Source organism: Lissotriton vulgaris, chromosome 5, assembly GCF_964263255.1.
Source record: "Lissotriton vulgaris chromosome 5, aLisVul1.2, whole genome shotgun sequence".
Lineage (NCBI taxonomy): Eukaryota > Metazoa > Chordata > Amphibia > Caudata > Salamandridae > Lissotriton > Lissotriton vulgaris.
The window spans coordinates 327,847,331-327,865,719 of record NC_141693.1 but is presented as its reverse complement, the minus strand read 5'-3'; the positions used below and the strand labels follow the sequence as shown (position 1 = coordinate 327,865,719).

Below are 18,389 nucleotides of genomic sequence, written 5' to 3'. Positions count from 1 at the left end.
GTAGTTCACGGGGAGGGTTGTACCCTGTTATGGAGCAAAGTGGACTCCATTATCTTTGGCACAAAATCAATTTGTGTTTGTGTTTCCCAAGGAAAGGGGATGTGACTTGGGACTAGTTGTGTTTGGGACGAGTTGTGTTTGAGTTGTGTTTGGGATGTGTTAGTAACTGTTTGGGATGTGTTAACTCTATCTTTAGAATGTGTGTTGTGTACTTTTATAATCCTTGTGTACACTAATCTTAATGTTCTATCTTTTAGAATGTACTGTGTACTTTTATATGGAGGTGTACATCGAAGCTAATTTTACCTATTCTAATTTCATCTTTTTGATTTCCCTAAAGAAAGGAGATGTGTTGTATTTAGCCTGTCTCTTTTCTGCTCATGGGATTTCACTGTGTCTCACATGATGTCACCACCAGAATGTTTGGTGACATCATGGAGTGTTGGGGGCTTAGCCTGGTGACAACTGGCAGTTGGAACCAGGCAGGCTGAGTGACAAGCAGGTCACTCCTAGTGGGTCTTTTATATTAACATCTTGAAGACTTGACCTGAAATCTATCTTGAATAAAACAACCTAAATTATACCCAGCTCCAGACATCTATTTACAACAGGGGCTTTATCACTTCGGGAGCTGACTCGCTCCACCGAACCTCTCTACTGATGATCTGACCTGCGGACCGCGGGTCACTGTCTCTTAAACACAAACTGCACATCGGACATCTGCCCCATGCAATAACACGTCCTTTGATCGCTCAGCTAATATAGGATCACCTTTAAACTCGCATTCGAGTTTTATCATTGAAAGTGAAATTTTAGACGTGCATCTCGCACCTGGGGCCACAATTACTACCAGGTCAGGAGCCTAGCCGGGTCGGAATTATCACCGGCTTAAAGACCTTACAGAGGGCCCAGAGTTTACGTAAGCCCTGAGGAGTCGCGGAAATTACTTTCCTTTGCAACGAAACACGTGTCGGCTGGTCATTAGGAACATTAAACGAGGATTCACTTTAAAAACATTGTTTTTTCTCTAGCAGCTGGTATTACAATTGTTCTGGTGTCCACAAGGACACACGTTGTGCTATACTATTTCCTTGAGTGCAGTTGGCATTTTGTTTTTTGTGTTCCAGTGTGTTGACCTCAACACACTATTGTGGAGGGGTTAAAGGGCTTTCCCTTCGCCTTCATGCACCACTCCATCACAATTTGAGAACCACACCTACGTTAGCCGAGCGCCCAGCATTTCACCTTAACCCGAAAAACCCTATCCAAGAAGCATCTTAATACTGGTAGCCACTGCCTTCTGATTACTGCATAGTAAATATTTTGAAATTGTGTTCTGTGTCACTTTTGGGGAAACAATCTTTTGGATAAAGCATTCGCTTGACACTGAATTAGTATTGGTTATTAGTGTTTTACGAAATTCTGAGTTTCAACACAACACCACTCCTTAAATAAGTCTTGAATCACTCTGCATTGCTACTGGGAAACGCAAGTGCTAAAAGCATGTTCTTAGTATTACATTTTTGTCCAAAAGTAAGTAATTCCCTGGAGAAGCAGTGGTACAAGGGCCCAAATGTCACTGCTGGTATCCATTAAAACACAGCCAGAGACCCCAAACCAGTTCCCGCAGCGGTATAAAGTAATGTGTTCAAATGTCAACGTGCGTATTAAGAGCCAAGGCTTATAGTTCACAGACTATCTGCAATGGCCTCTCTTTGGAAGGCTCAGAGGGTTTTGAGTGTGAAAGGGAGATGAGAGGCCTGTCCATACAGATGAAGTAACCCCCACGAAGCATCAAAAGCAATTTGGAAAGAGGAAAAAAATTAAAGTGCAGCATTATTCATCATATTGCTTGCAGATGTGCCATAATTTTCCACTTGAGACCAGGTCTTTGGCTTACAACCGATACCAGGGGCAGCTCTGAAGCAAATCACTTGGCACCAGCCTAGACATAGGCTGCCAAGGCCAAAGCTGGAGCTTTTCATACAGTGCTATTGAGGCACAGAAAGCAGGAAAGGCAACACTCACCACTGATGAGAGGTCCACGTTAACCATTCGCCTGTCGTCAAGTCTTACTGGGTGCAGGCCAGCTACATTCAGCTTCACAGATGAACTGCGGTAAACAAAACTCAGCAGCCAGTCCCCCCTTTGGATAAAAAGGATGGGAGGAACAAAATCAACAAAAGGAGATGAAAGGAGAAATAAATCTGCCTAGAAGGGAAAAGAAGTTAAGGTACCCTCAGAAAAGAGTTAGGACAAGGGCAGCATTACTTAAAGAGTGTCCTGTCCTGGTGAGTCTTTAAATGGGTGAGATGGGTGCAGATGGGTGCAGACTGGTGCATCAGGTGCAGAAAAGCTCGGTGCACCCCACTTCACAAATGTGTGCCTGCTCTTGGCGCAGCGTTTTACAGAAGGCAGACGAGCCGTTTCAAACAGCTGGCCCATCTTTCACTTTGCAAGCAGCAACAAGGCCTGCGTTTCAAAAGGTTATGCCTTGTGGGGTCCATAGGGCCCTCTTTTCGGGGGATGCATTGACTGTGCACCACTTCTTTGTGGCACACAATCAGCGTGCCCTTTGCCAGTTCCTTTGCCTCAATGCCCGCATTTATAATACGCGTGGTCACAGAGGCAAAGTGCCCCCTCATTTGCTTGGTGGTACACCCCCTTGAAAATGAGGTTCCCTCCTCTTTATACCCTGCTTGCACACATCTAGTGCGGTGATTAGTATATCAAAATAATCCTGAAAAGACGTTTGTGGGGTAGCATTATGTAAAGGAAGCCCTGCCCTGGTCAACACCGCAGTGCACCTTTCACTCGGGCGCAGACCTATTACAATTAAGCGTAACCTTCAGTGCAGCAATGCACGTGTCCTGCTGCCCTGTGGGTAGAGCATTAGTGAAAGGTGTACTGGATGTTTGAAGCTGGTGGTCCGCCTTTAACTTTGCAGACAGCAACAGTGTGCAATGAAAAAGGGGCATACTCTGTTGCCATACCCTTGTACTGGACTTGTATTGCTTGCTTATGCATCAGTCTAATGGGTATATGTTACTGTTTTCAATTACCGATGTCTCTCCCTCTGTTGGTAACGCGCTGGACCAGTAAGCCAATCGCACCCTGTCAGTTTGTTACAAACCTGAATCTGTATTCTCAACTCTCCCCCCTAACTGCTCCTACCCCTTAGATTTATTTTGTTTGTGCCTTTATTCTTTGTATATAATTTTACGTAGGATTTTATGTAGGATTTGATTTCATGTATTATTTTATACATGCTAAAATTCAATAAAAAGCTTTAAAAAAAGGGGGCAGAAATCCATCTGCAGGAGGGTACATTGAATGACTGCAACCGGCTGAAGGTGATGACAGGGTTTGGGGGAACCTCAGGGTAGGGTGGCGGGGCACTGTATTCCTCCTCTTTGTGGCACAGTCAGTGTTCCTCCTGCACCCCTTTTGCCTCTGTGCTCGCATCTATAACATGACATGTAAATAAATGGAAATTAGAAAACCTCTTATTAAGATTGTGCTGGTGTTGCACTAACATGACCTGTATTACACAAGTGGCTGCACAAGTCTTTGGTAATACCAAAGTCCACCAGGGGCATAAAAAGTGGGCACCCGCGCCTGTTGCACCCCAGGGTATTTTGTGTAATGCAGCTCTAGGAGAGGAGTGAAGGTGGTAGGCTTGCTTCAGAGATGAGTGGAGAAATAGAACAACTTCGGGAGAGGAAATAAGGCAGACAAAAGACATCAGAGAGGCCTAGTGAGGAAAGAAATCGCAGAGTGAAGGTGAGCAGAGATTTATCGGAGAAGAGCGGAGGAAGCAAAGACTCCTGGAGAGAAGCAAGGGCTAGAGGATACATCAGAATAAACATGTATGAAGGATATGGGGATACACAGAAGTCCCATGTTGTATTCTGCTTAGCTTCTTCTGTGTTAGCCTTCTAGATTGTTTAAGTGTTCTACCTATGATGCCTGTCTCTGTTCCACGATCTGGCAGTTTGTGCTTTGGCCAGATAGGTTACAGACCTGTTATCTTCTGTGCTGCAATAAATGTACCTCTTATCTACTACCAACGTGTGAGATTCCTGTCTTCACTTACTTCATCCCACTAAGGGAAGAAAGGAAGAAAGCAGTGAGGGAGGAAAAGCAAAGAAGGAAACGAAGGATTAAAGAAATCACCAAAGAAAGGTCAAAGAAGAGACATTGTATAAATGAAAGGTACTGATTGGCGAACAAAGAGAACCAAATGATGAAAGAAATCACCAAAGAGGAGAGAATATCACAATCAACCTCTGCAGAAAAGCAAAAAGTTAAAGAAGAACAAGGAAAGAGGAGTGGGCGGAAAGACGCCCCCACAAAAAAGCGAGGGCTTAAAAGACTTTTGGTGAGAAGCAAGGGAGGAACAGAGCTCCATAGAAGAGTGAGGCAGGAATGAAGTCTCCAGAGAGAAGTGAGGTAATGAAAAGCCAACAGGTAGGATCCACGGAAAAGAGAGAAGGAGAATACCCTGGAGAAGAATGAAGTATAAGAAAGTCTATCAGAAGGAAGCAAGAGAGGTAATAGACATCTAGAAAGGAGAGATTGGGAAAAAGAGACATAAGAATAGTGCAATGAAAGAAAGAAGACCTTCGGAGATTAGTAAATATGTATGAGACAAGAGATAGTCTGTCAGTGCGTGTGGCAAAGATTAGAAAAGCATGAAATAGTAATAAAACGAGCAGGTGATGCTCAATAAAACTGGGCCCTAACTCATCTACAACACATAAGGTGTTTGTTGTGAATGATCTCACTCACCGTTACTGATGTACATTCAATATTGTTTGGTTTGTTGTTTTGCTTGAAACCAAAAGTCAATAAAATATTTTTTTAAAGGAAATAAACTTGGATACAACTGAAAGAGGAGACACACCTTAGTGAAAAAAGGACTCGAGGAGACGCAAAATATTAGAGAGATACCTTGAGGGAAATGAGACCTCGACCAGCAGAAAACTTTTAAAGAGACCTCAGCAAAAAACACAAGGGCCAACAGAGGTAGCAAAGAAGGTAAGATAACCTCAAAAAAGATCACGGGATTAACGAGACCTCTGGAGAGAAGCTAGGGAACAAAGATGACTTTGGAGAGGAGACAGCAATTAGGCAATTAAGAAGCCACCAGAGAGGACAGAAGAAGCAAAGAGACCTCCAGCGAGGCTAAAAAAAGACAGGAGCTTGCCAGAGAGGATCAAGATAGAGACGACTGAAGGTGGCATTTTGGAGATGAGGAAATAAATACCTCTACAATTAAGTGAGGGTGCAATGTCCTAAGAGGAGTAAACAAAAGAATGAGAAAGCCAAAGAGTGCAACTGAGCGAAAAAAGTGAGACCTGGACAGAAAGAGGAGTGGGTGGTTGAAGTGCAGAGATTACATACTGTGAGTAAATTAATTTTCACTGCTAAGCATAGATAACGTGCACATGGTATGAACACAGAGGTGTTAATGAGAAAAGAAGGTCTTAGACCCCTGGGAATGTGTCGGACGGGGGTGGGGGGTGGCTGAATGGTAAATTAGTCAATGCTTCAGAACATCCAGATCTTTATCTCAGCTGCAAAGCATTGAATCCCTTGTCAACCCCAGAGCAGAAAGAATGTGCTGATAAACCTGTCAGAAGCTAATGTTCAAGCTCGCCTCAGACAGCTTCAATAACAGAAGCGGCTGCAAGAAAATAACCAATCTAAAATCATTCATTTATTTTAATGAACCACTTTAAAATACATCCTACAATAATGCAGTGCCAGAGATCATCAAGGCAGCTTATAAACTGCTATGTTTCACCGGAAGCTCTGATCAGGAGAATGAAGTGACATACCAAATATGACAATCGCTAATGTCGAAAAGGAGTAATGACACAACTTTACCACCTACAATTAAAGACAAGCCATGTCACAACTGAAGGAGCACGTAACCAGTAAATGGTTGGTGCATATAGAGGAAAGACGGAGGCGCCCATCGTTCAACTAAGTGCGGCCTAACCCGGTGCTCCGGACTTTGGACCAAAAGAGCTCATATTGCTATAGAAGTTCCATAAAGGAACTACTGTGTGTGTGTGTGTGTGAAGCTGTGCTCCTTGTGAAAGGGTAGAATGTCGTCATTCACAGTGAAATTAGCCAATGGCGGAACGTGGTTGATCCACTGCCCAATGCTTTATGGTGTTGTGGGAGGAAGACAAATGTGAATGACACAATGAAGTGGTCTGGCTGAAAATCCCTATAAGCATATTATAGAAATCCTTTTGGTAAAATAAATGAAAAGGTCATGGTTAACTCCATACCTAACAAGGTGGGGAAGCAACATGAAGGGCCGGGTGACAAACACAGAAAGCCGTGGTGGGAAAGAGAAGCAGGGGGCAAGTAAGCAATGTGGAGTAGATGGGGGAGAAGCACACGAGCAAAAGCTCAACGGGGAGGACACAAGAGTGTGTGCAAAAACATGGAGGCGGGGCAGGGAGAAGCACACAGGTAACAGATAACTACAAAGACTGCAGAGGGATAGAGGTACATGACGGAGACAGGTGGAAAACACGTACACTCTCATGGAGTGCTCAACCAAAAAGAAAAAAATAGTGCTTGAAAAGCAATTGGGGTGGGGGCAAAAAATCCAATCAAAAGAGATGGTAAAGAGACTTGGCTTCATGAGAGGGACAAAGACACAAATGACAAGCTGGGACACAAAGACGCTGAAAAACGAGGGTGACAGGAATGCCAACAAGTGGTAACCAACGGGCAGGCTTCAATCCGATATGTATTTTCATAGCAAACCAACAATAAGTCTTTTGCAACCAGAAAGCTACGATGTCTGGCAGGCACGACCAAAAACCGGAATATGATTGGAAAAAAAAAAAATAAATAAGTCTGTAACAAATGCAATACCGGTTGCTCATTTGCAACGGGCCATGGGGAAACTGGTCGGGTTTCGACATTCAAGGTGCTTAGGAAAAGAGCAGCCAGGGAACATAGAACCATCTCAATTCTTTCGCGCTCACAAACAGGCAGAGAAACACACGCAGAACCGGAGCTTGGCCCGTCTCAGCATTTATCACACAACTGCAGCAAACGGTATCAACTTCTTGTCATAGACGGAATAACAGAGAGTTACCAGAAGCCAGAAGGTACACATGATTGGTGGAAATGTTGGAGCCCGTTTCGGCCGCCGTCCTCGGATGGAGTACCGCGAGCTAGTGGGATCTCCGTCTGTCCTTCTCCAAATAGACACGGAAGCGGAGAAGGACACAGAGAGAAGGCAGGTGGTGACGGAGGAAAGCGCCAGGGTGGACAAGAGGAATGGAACGAGATGGGGCACACGGAAGAGGAGAGGGAGAAGATTAGCGGGAAAAAGAAAGGGGCAGAGTATTAAACACTGAAAGTAGCAAGAGAAAGAGGAAGGAAGGGCAAAGAAAACAAGTAGTGAGGGGGCGGAGCTGGGGGAGGGTGCGAGAGAGTAGGCAAGGCTAGCGGCAGGCAGGGGAGGAGAGGAGGAGGGGGGAGGTGGGGGAGGGCGGGTTTGGAATGACGAGCTCGCGAGGCGGTGTTGGCGGGGAGGGGGCGGAGCGGGGGAGAGGGTGTGTGTGAAACGAGACGGAGGGGAGAGAGGGGAGGGGGAGGAGAAAGAGAAATGCGACACGGCGGGAGGGGGCGGAGCGGGGGAGAGGGTGTGTGTGTGTTGTTAGGAGACGGACGTGCACGCGCACGCGCTTTTAAGGTCAATGCGCATGCGCATAAGCTCAATGCGCATGCGCATTGACCTTAAAAGTCACGGGCACTGCAAGGAATCGCCACGATTCCTTGCAAGTTAGATAAAGAGTCGATGAGCCCCTATAGTCTCGCTTGCTCGATGCGCATGCGCATCGACAGGCGAGACCTAAAAAGGGCTTTCTCTATACAACCATCCACCCTGACACATAAGACAATCAGAAAGACTGCAGGTCTGAGGCATCCTACATACTGGTTCCCCCGATTCCCCACCTAATGAACAGCCATCCAATGCGGACAGCAGAAAGTGCTTTTCGAAGCTCTTGATCTAAAAGCTGCCCTTAGTTTGATACTGTATTCCCATGTACAGTACCAGACTATGGCTCAAACTTCAAGTTCACAGTTTCCCACCAGAAGATGTGGACTGTAAACTACTTGGTGCATGTGGATATTATTAGTGGAGGACCTATTGATCATAAAACATGGGACTTCACTGTATAACAGATGAGAGGCTTCGTAGGCAATTCTAACTTGTTCTCTCCAGTCCTAGTCTGCACAGTGCCAGGATGTGGTTCACGGTCAATATGTGGATCAGGCTTTAAGCAAATCCAATATGACAGTTGAGCAGATCCAAGTAAATCCCCTCTAGGAATTCCCATCTGTACGGTGTTGGTCCATCAGGGAGTCGCGAAGCTCCCCACTTTGACCTGACATGTCAGTATGCAAAGACCTAAGATCAGAATACTGTTTTTCTCCTTCTGATATGTAATCCAAGCCTAGTTCCTTCACTGACAGTGGTGCCATATCGGTTTCCCAGAGAGGCCTTTTGAGTGATAAAACCACAAAAGAACAAACAAGGGTTGGCTTCCAAGTGCCTAACAACTTTTAACGTTTCAAGCCATAAAAAGAGATCCAGACACGAGCACTAGGAGTGATTTTCCCAAACGATGGTAATGGATCCCGCCTGGTACCAAGTATTTTCACACAGAGCTCTTTATCAAATTACCTTTGTAAAAAACATTATTGAAGTAACCTTACACAAAAATGTCCCATATGAACGCCATATTTCCAGGCTCATTGTACAGGATTGTTTTGAATAATTTGGTTTTAATATTTTGTCTTCCTCTTCACAGACAGAGATTGGAAAAAATACACTGCTCATATCGATTGTGGTTCAGCCTTGAAAATCCTTGAATGGTTTACCATTTTGTAAATAGTAGAACTATTTACAAAAGGAGTTAAAACAAAACTCGAGCTTTCTGTTATATTGTTTCTAATTCAGCATCAAAAAAGCACACAGGTTGCACTATCCTAAAAAGGAACACATATGTTGGTAGACCTATTTACAAAATGGGTTCCAACTGCAGGGGAACCCAAATAAACGTCACTGCAATTAATATACGAATGATGTACAGTCCATGTTAAAGCCTAATCCAGTGAAAATACTTTTTTTTTTAATCTGAATACATAAGACTATGACTTTTGTACTACATTTCTTGAAGGAACCATCATATATGCACACAAAGCATAAAATAATGAAACCTTATATGAATTATGAAAAAATCTACAGCGTGAAGAATCTGCCTAAAAAAGCTTTCTGGTGATGCCAAGTCCTATGCTCTGAAACACTGCCACCTCCATCCATTCTACTTTCCGGTCTTTATCCTTTTAAGCCAAATAACATCCTTATGTGGAAAGGGAATGATAAAACAGGAGTGTATGGGGAGAAACCCTACATGCCAGCAGGCATAGGACGATCTAGATGTGGACAACTGCGAGAAGCACCTTCCGGCTCATCTTTGCTTAGAGATGAAAACATTGCTAATACAAGATCAAACATTAATAACTAGAGATAGCCTAAGACAAGGGTGACAGCAGGGAGTGTGAAATGAATGTGGGGATTGACAATATAGAGAGGTGGCTGAATAAAAGTGAGGGAAGAGGGCCTTTGAGTTTAAAGTGGGGGTGGGAGGAAGAGGCCACTGAAGCTGGATGCAGAAGGAAAACAGAAAGTTTAAGCGTTATAGAGCAAAACCAGGCAGAGGGAGGAGATCAGGCAAAGATACTGAAGTTAGGGTGAAGTGATGGACTGGTGGGTGCAGAAGAAAGACAGAGAGAAAAAGCTGAAAGAGAGGTAAGGCATGTCCAAAGCTGAAAAAGAGGTATGAATGCATGATCAGTTATGTGACGGTGGTTTAAAGTCAAGGAGATTGGGTGAGGCTAGGAGGGTTGTAGGAAGTTATAGTGTGGTGATGATGGGACCAAGGGCACATCATTGCTCTGAAGGTGCATGTGGAAAGTCATATGAAGTTGGGATAAAGGTAAGATCAGTGTACAGAAGGCGGGGTGAAATTCTTGACAAGTGGATGAAGATAGAAGGAAAGAGATGAAAGAGTGGGTGGAGGTATGCACAAGTAAGATAAAGGTGGGGTCTGTTGATTGAAGGTGGGGTAGAGATAGGGAAAGTTGACAGAGATAGGGAGAGCTGAAAAGGACAGAAAAATAGTGAAGGTAAAGGAATATCACTGTACTGAATGTCCAGATGAAGACAGGGACAGTCGGATGAAGGTGAGGTAAAGGCAATGAGAGTGTATAAAATGAGCACTGAAGGTATGGTCAGTGGTCTGAAGGCGGTGGGGGTCATAGAGGACTGCAAGTGAAATCAAGGAAAGTGGAATGGGTGTGGACTAAAATTATGGTGCAGCAAATAAACTGTGATATAGTGAAGGCAGTGACCTGAAAGTATGGGATGAAGGTCGGGAGAAGGGAGGAGTTGGATATATAACTGAGAATGGCTTACAGTTGGTAGTGGGGGCTTAAGATGTAGATTGGGTGGAGATGTAGGGTGAATATTATGGCAGTGCACTGAATGTGGCTGAATGTCAAAGTAAGAAATTATTTTAATGGAAGCCTATATAAATATAGTGGGGGTTCACGCTGCAGCAGGACTGAACCATTGAAACTGGTGTTCATGAAGCATGTAAGTACACGTTCAGGAAGTGGAGGGGCAGAATGTGCCAGGTGAATGCAGGGAGAGTGGGAGGAGAACAGGGCAAGAGGGTTTGACCCTAGGAGGTAAAGACAGGGCATAGGCTTAGAGGAGAAAGATTAAGCATAGGTCAGGAAGCTCTGAACTCAAAGGGGGGGAAGACGCAATTATTGTTTCTTAGGCTCGTGTAAATGCTAGTATGTCTCAGTCACTAGTGGTCATGCATATATATTTAAGACAAACAGTTACTTAATCTAATCGTTTAATTGCTTGGTACAGGAGAAAAGACAATCTTTGGAATACTCCTAGACCAAAAATGTCCCCTGCTTCAAAATCTGGACCACGTTTCCTGGGATGTTTACTGTGTTTGTGTTCAAACCCATATACAAGCTGAGCCTCACAGACCTGCAGTACCCATTAATGATCCTTCCGGCCACCACCTTAGTGAGGGCACTCCAGTACTTGGCATCTCCTTCCACTGGAGCCCCCAGCATCACCACATCCTCAATAATACCTTCACAATCTGCGAAAAGATGAGACACACAGGTTTTATCAATGAAGATAAAGATGTTTACGATAGAAAGCATCTTGTAATTGCATTTCATTCAACAGATTAAATTCCATTTTTGTACATACACTGGATTTGACAGCAGGTACCAACAAATGTCAGACAAGATATCCTTACTTTTATCCTGTCTTCTACAGTGCAGCTCATTCTAAGGAATTTAGAAGAATTCCGATAATATTTTGGTTCCTTTAGTAATCATTCTTAAAGTTGAGGTGGCAAACCCAAAGGATATACATGCTGGAGATAGCGTGAAAGTGGCAAATAGGTTTATGCAATCACCAAGAGGGAATAATAATTAGCTGGAAAGAATAGGAAATGTTACAATGGACGCATTACAGCTTGTGTCATTAAAACACATTTTTTACAATGTGAAATCCATAACAACGTATGTCGTTACAACGCATGTCAATACAACGCATAATCCATTACAACACAATTACTATTCTAAATCTGCTGGGGCATTACTTTGGGGAATGAGCTGTAACAGATTATGCAATGTAATGACATGCGTTGTAATGGATTTCGCTTTGTAAAAAATGTGTTGTAATGACACAAGCTGTAACGCGTCCATTGTAACATTTCCTATTCTTTCCAGCTAATTATTATTCCCTGTAAAGTGTGCGTTGTAAATTATGTTTCCTAGCTGGAAGGGGCCATATTTTAAAACTTCCTTGCTCAAACCACAACAAATACCCAAATGCAGAGATTAACAGAAATAGACAAGCCTTGTAATATTCGAACATATATGGCAAGTATGAGAGTAAGATAAGATTGAATTAGGTCCAAAACATAAAAATACAATAAATAATATTTGAGAAAAAGGATTAAAAAGTGGAGGATTTAAAAACAAAGGTCCAAGAAAAAATAAAATGAAATTACACATAATGGGAAATACCACCTAAGTGCCCACTATTTATATTGCTAAATGCCCGCAATATTCCGAACACCAATCCATTTATAACTACTCTGTCTCAGTTAAATCTGTGTGCTTCCAATTCTGAATAAAATTTAAACAGCAGATCAACAGTAGAGTAGGTCTGATCTAGAAAGGACTAGTCACATCTCCCTAATGAAGTTTCACCAGATATGTGACCTGGTGACAACTAAGGGAGAAGATCTATTTCTTCTACTTGAATGTGTCTTATAATTAAAGAGACATTGCATTCTACATCTTCCACCTATCACAGCTATAAATATAACTTTCTAAGGACATGGATCCTGTGACTCAATTGAGTAGCACGGGTAATGTCCACAAAACAATAGATTTTCTTTTTCAATATGTTTCTTCAAACCTTTATAAAACAGTAACGTGTTGTCTAGATAAAATATGGGTTTGGTGTCTGAAATGTTTCCTCGGGTTGTAGGCAAATCAGAAGATATTCTCTCCTATCACAGTAACTTGATGGGAACCACTATGTTGGTGACCAATGAAAGAGTATGTTGCAACTGGACGGTCAATATTACCTGACTTTTGGCATCAAAGAAAATACAAAACAATCTTAGGATATCTTGCATTGGGGGGGTGAACAATATGAAATATATTGTACAGCTGCATAAGTTTAGTAATACAAATAACACTTCTGAAGATGTCAATGGCAGGGTTTTGATCTCAAGCATTTTGCAGTGAGGGCTGCGTATATTCGAGATGAATCACATTTAATTGAGGTATTTCGCTCATGGGTTGGGAAATTGCAGGTATGGCAAACCACAAAAAATACAATAAGAAGTTCCAAAGCTTGTGGTTGCTATTTTTGCAATAAGATCTGAAACGTATCCAAGAAGGTCTGTGCAATATGCAGATATTGATAATTACATGAGTAGCCACAACACGATTAAATGTTGTATGGTCATACATTCTATTAAGACTAATATTTGGAATGAAGGGATCAGGCATTATTTTATCAAAAACCCTCATAAGTTGAAGTGGTTCATGTGCCTCAGTTAAGAGCTGTGAAGAAGTTTGCATATCCTGTTTCATAGTTAACAATACTGGCCAACAAAAATACCACCTGCACTACATCACCTACTACAATTTATCAGGGTAAGTAAATAGTTACCCCACATCTACTTACCCAGACTGACTTACCATGCAATGTAGTAGATAGGTTGATGTATTGGCTGAGATATATTTTGTCATGCAACAAATCATGAACACTATAGTAAAAGTATACTATGAACAAGCTCGTTGGCACTACATATAAAAGAAGCTGAAGAGTTCCTCAATGTTCGGATGGTGAACTTATTTACACAATTTGCCCACGTGGTAGCAACAGTGTGTTGACTTTCTAATATCAAGAAATCTTTAGATTAATAATTTGTGGATGCACCCAAGAAAGTGCAATACCAGAATACAATTTGGGAAATGGCTAGCTGAGACAATGAATTCTGATTAAAAAGAAAAACATCTCAGTATCTGACTCAATATGAATAGAGCAAATCGAGAAGTTGTATGTTGGCAGAACACTGGTTTATGACGAATTTAGCAATAGTTTTGGGCTTATCAACGGGATACAATTATGTTCTAGTGACACAGTGTGCACAGAACCCGCGTCTGGGAATACCCATCCCACTTAGGATGACAACCGGAACTCAAGCAACCCAGGACCGGCTTCGCCTTAGTTATGGGCTCATCAGTCAGGTACAGCTTGATTCCAGTGACACAGTGTGCATGAGAACCCATGTCTGGGCACACCAGCCCTGGTTTGGTTTTGTTCTGGTTCAGGGAGGACCTAGCTTAGCAGTTCGGGCTGGACTGGTTCGACTGGAGCAGGGTAAAGTCTCATTTGCATAAGCTGGGTCCAAACTAAGGTGACATGGTGTGCAAAATAATGATGGCTTGAGATGCGGCCTGAGTGATTACCAGTGGCTGAGGTTAATTTAAGCATTCCATCCATCACTTTTGGTATACTTTAATGTGTATTCCGAAGTAGGGAGCAAGACGTGGGTCCAGTGCACGTGAAAATGATGGCATGGCTGACAGGGAACAATGCAAAATGGTTAGGAAAACTGTGATTGTCCATGCATTAATTGCTTCAAGTGAAGGTATTTAGTTTCACCTTTTGTATGTATCAAATCAGCATCACTGTTATATTTAATCTGATTTCACATAAGCATCATAACTCCCAAGGTAGCGTATCCCTAATTTTGCCAATGGTGTAATGAGAATAGAGCATGCCTTTGTGATGTGATTTCAGCTCAAAGCACTCCACATTTTGTCTTTTTTTGCAAATTTTATAGAACCCATACTGTGGTAAATAAAAAGCTAGTTATTTACGCCGTGTCGGAATTTCTATAATTACCCAAGAAAATGGTAATGCATAAAATGAGGAGCAGAGTCCGTGGTCTTCGAGTTGAAAGGGTTTTATTCCAGAACTCGAGTTAAGGGAGAGCTCCTTCACCAAGCGGGTTCAGGAGTAGTCTACTTTGCTTGAAACAAAACAACAGTTATATACAGTGTGAGTACAATCAAAAGAAGGAGTTTCCCTTAGACTCGATTCAATCATTTCATGATGTAATCATACAAAAAAACATAGCATACTTGTTCTCGTTTAAAGGATAACCTGAATAGCATATAAACAAACATATTGCATCGGGGCGATTGTGGTGGCAAGTTACAGAGTTGCTGGTATCTGAGGACAGAGAATTGAGGCATTGTCATAGGGTCATTTCTGTCGGAAAGGTAAAGAGGACGAGGCATTGTGCGTTCTTTACTTCATACACAAGGGTGGTGATGTCTCACAATGGTATGTGTGTGCAGCGGGGAAGAAGGAAAATGGGCTGTAGTAAACTGTTCTTCTTCGTGGCTGTCTCGTGTGCTTGATTATGTCTCCCCTTGGTTGTTTAACCCAACCCGTGGCTGTCCTCGCGAACTAGGAAATCATTGACGAGCGAGAGCCGCTCGTTTGGTGACAGAGTTTAGGGAAGGGGGGTTTTCGAGTCACCCATCCGACTGACTCCGTTCTTGTCTAAGGGAAAATATCGAACGGGACGGAAACCCGTAGGTTACATGGTAGCTGGACATTATTCTTGGCATGTGTCAGTTTTACGAAAAAGAGAGAGCAGGCAAGAGGGGGTACAACGGGGTTTGTGCTTGAAAATAGGAGGATCGGCTTGCCTGGCCGATGTTAGGATGGATAGGGTGCATGATGGGACACCAGAGGAAAAGGGAGCTTTTTAGTCAAATTCCACATTCCCTCCTTGTCCCATAGAAACCCTATTACAGAAATTCTTAATCAATTTCTATGTTCATCAGGTCGTATACTTGCTCCTGCAACATAATTATTTCATTTTTCTTTCCTCTGTTTCGTGGACGAGGAGTACAGGAAGTGGCACACAGTCCACAAAAGGCGGGGCCACACTGGACACAGAGGCAACAGGTGAAGATAGTGGCCAAAACGAGGCCCAGGACTGTTAGTGCCTTCCACCCCCAGGTGGACAGGAGGTCCCAAAACCAGCCGGTCAGGGACCATGTGCCGGTGTCCATATCCAATTTGTCGGATAGAACATGGAGGCAGAGATAGCAGAATAAACTGATGGGGCGTTGTCTGGAATAAATACACAACAACTGGACCCTATTACCTTACACACACCACCACGGTCGGCTAACAGGACATCTAAAACTATACGGTGCTGCAGTGTCATGAGCCTGTCTGCAGCGACCTCAGCTGTAATGTTATTTAAGGCACCAGTTGTTTCGTCTATGGCGGCCTGAACTACACGGGTAAGTTGCCGGATGTGGCGACTATTTGCCATAGGTCCCTAGAAAGGGAGAAAACCTTTAAAGAAGTCTCCTACTTCTTGTCCTGTAGTATCTTCTGCATCTTAGACCCCCCTTCGTTGTCTTCTAACTTGGGTCAGAGGGTCAATCAGGTGGTAATTGGCAGGGGCTGTGTAAGTCGGTGGTAATAGGAATGCGATGTAGCACTTTCCAGACCAGCCTTGGGGCAACCAGGTGCGTGCATGGGGTCCACAAATGAAATAGGTGTTTGGGGCAGTTATTATGGTCGGAAAATCGGGAGCGGGCAGTGTGTATGTCCTGTCACACTCGCTGTTCCCCATTACTTCCCCTTTTCCCTTCCCCCTTATGCAAAACCGGCCGTTTTGCGGTACTACCCAACCTCCTTGATCTGTCCGTCTTTGATCGACGGAAAACATTTCCCTGAAGGAAGCAATGTCATGGAACTGAGAGTAACTGATATTTTCGTGATCTTCGGCCCTCCCCCAGGTGACAGTGAGATCCACCATTTTAGAAACAGCCTTTACTATTTTGGTCTTTACCTCGTTCCAATTACTTTTGTTTTTCAATTTGGTCGGGGGAATGTTTCTGACGGAGGCAGAGAATATCATGGCTAAGGCATAGGCGGATCCTGAATAACCAAACGGGAGGGAGAAAAGGGCATTCCCTTATGTACGGAATGTGGCATCAAGCCACAAACCCAACAGTTGGTCTTGTTGACTATGAGCTGGTGTTTATGGAGAGTGGAAATGAATGTATTATTTATAAATTTCTTTCTTCTGTCCTCGAGGTGTGGGGGAAGATCAACATAGGAATGCATAGTGGTATTCTTTACAAGTGTGGAAGAATGTGGAGGGAAAACTGTACATAAGATCCATCCTAGACAGGCTGCTATACAGCAAACAAGCAACATTGTGAACAGAAAGATCGAGAACCTGCTATGCAGTAATTTTACATAATTAGTCTTTTTCCATTGACGCACTGCGTCATTTCTCCTCATCATGTCTATGGATTTAGTATCAAGATGTCTTTGGGTACGAGATCAAAACGTCTCCCAGCAGCCACTTCACCAAGAGCTTGTTCCTGGGCTTAATTAGCCACCGGTGCGTTATGATCAGGTGCAATGTCTTTAGTCTGTTTTTGGTGGGATCGCAGCCGCGATCTTTATTCTTGTTGAGGAGTGAGTTCTGGAATTGGTGAAATTATATCCGGGGCGTTGGTAGCTGTTGTAAAAGGCACAGTGTCTGTGGGTGAAGGTCCAAAAAATTTCCGACAGTGGCTAGCGTGGAGCCATCCTTTGCGTCCTTCCACTTTGACGGCGGTCCTCGTTGTTAAGAGGACCAGTTTAGGAGCTGTCCATCTCTTCTCCAGGGGGCTGGTACGATCGAAATTGCGGATCAAAATCCAGTCCCCGGGCCTGATCGCGTGTTCTCCAGGCGTGGTGAGGTCTGGAAATGCTACTGTGACCTGTGAACGACAAGATTGGAGTGCAGACATCAAGGAAGCCAGGTAATCTGTCAACATATTAGAATCAATGTCAGTCAGTTTTCTAGGAGAAGGGACACCCCAGATGTTAGGAGGTCTCCCGAATGTTATTTCGAAAGGGGACAGTCCCGTCCGGGAATGTGCCACCATTCGCTGCACATATTTTGGCTAGTTTTGTTTTCAAGGTCTGGTTGTGCCGTTCAACTAGGCCTGCTGCTTGAGTGTGTCGGACACAATGGAATCTCCAGGAATATCCCAATAAAAGAGAAACAGCCTTCATCAGTTTGGAGGAGAAAGGCTGTCCATTGTCCGAATAAATGACCCTTGGTAACCCGTATCTGGGGAAAAATTCTCTCACTAATTGTTTAGCTGTTGTCTGGGCACCATAGTCTGGGACGGGATATGCTTCAGTCCATCGTGTCAGTGTACACACTACCACTAGCACATATGTGTACCCTCTACATCTGTCCATCTGGATATATTCCATTTGGAGGACTTCGAAGGGATGATCAGGAGGCTGGAATCCACCTTGTTCTACTGACACACCTTTACCAGGATTAAATTGGCAACATATCATGCAAGTTTTTACTTTTTGTTTGGCTGCAGCTCTTAGATGTTTGTTAAACCAGATATTCCGTAAACTATCCAGCATACCTTTCTCGCCTAGGTGGGCGGGGCTATGGGCCGTATCAATTATGACTTGTACCATAGAATCAGGGAGAAACCACACTGTTTGGTCTTTGGTCATCCAACCTTGATCTGTCTGGACCCCTCCTTGTTCAACCCATTTCTTTATTTCATCTGCGGTGGCATGTGACTGAATGTCTAGCACATCTTTCAAGGGGTCCCTCACTACCATAGTGACAGTCTGTGTGGGTAACTGAGAGTCT

At 43.5% G+C, this 18,389-nt stretch overlaps 1 protein-coding gene across 2 annotated transcripts in view; it reads right to left on the bottom strand.

The window, feature by feature from the left end:
• The window catches only part of TMCO4 (transmembrane and coiled-coil domains 4), a 572,429-nt gene that overhangs the window by 103,162 nt on the left and 450,878 nt on the right, over positions 1-18,389 (bottom strand). For both annotated transcript variants that reach the window (XM_086921564.1, XM_086921566.1), the window contains exons 12-13: positions 11,117-11,234; positions 2,029-2,146 (exon numbers count right to left, since the gene is read on the bottom strand). In XM_086921564.1, the coding sequence (XP_086777690.1) occupies positions 2,029-2,146; positions 11,117-11,234 (236 nt within the window). The remainder of the gene's footprint in view (positions 1-2,028; positions 2,147-11,116; positions 11,235-18,389) is intronic.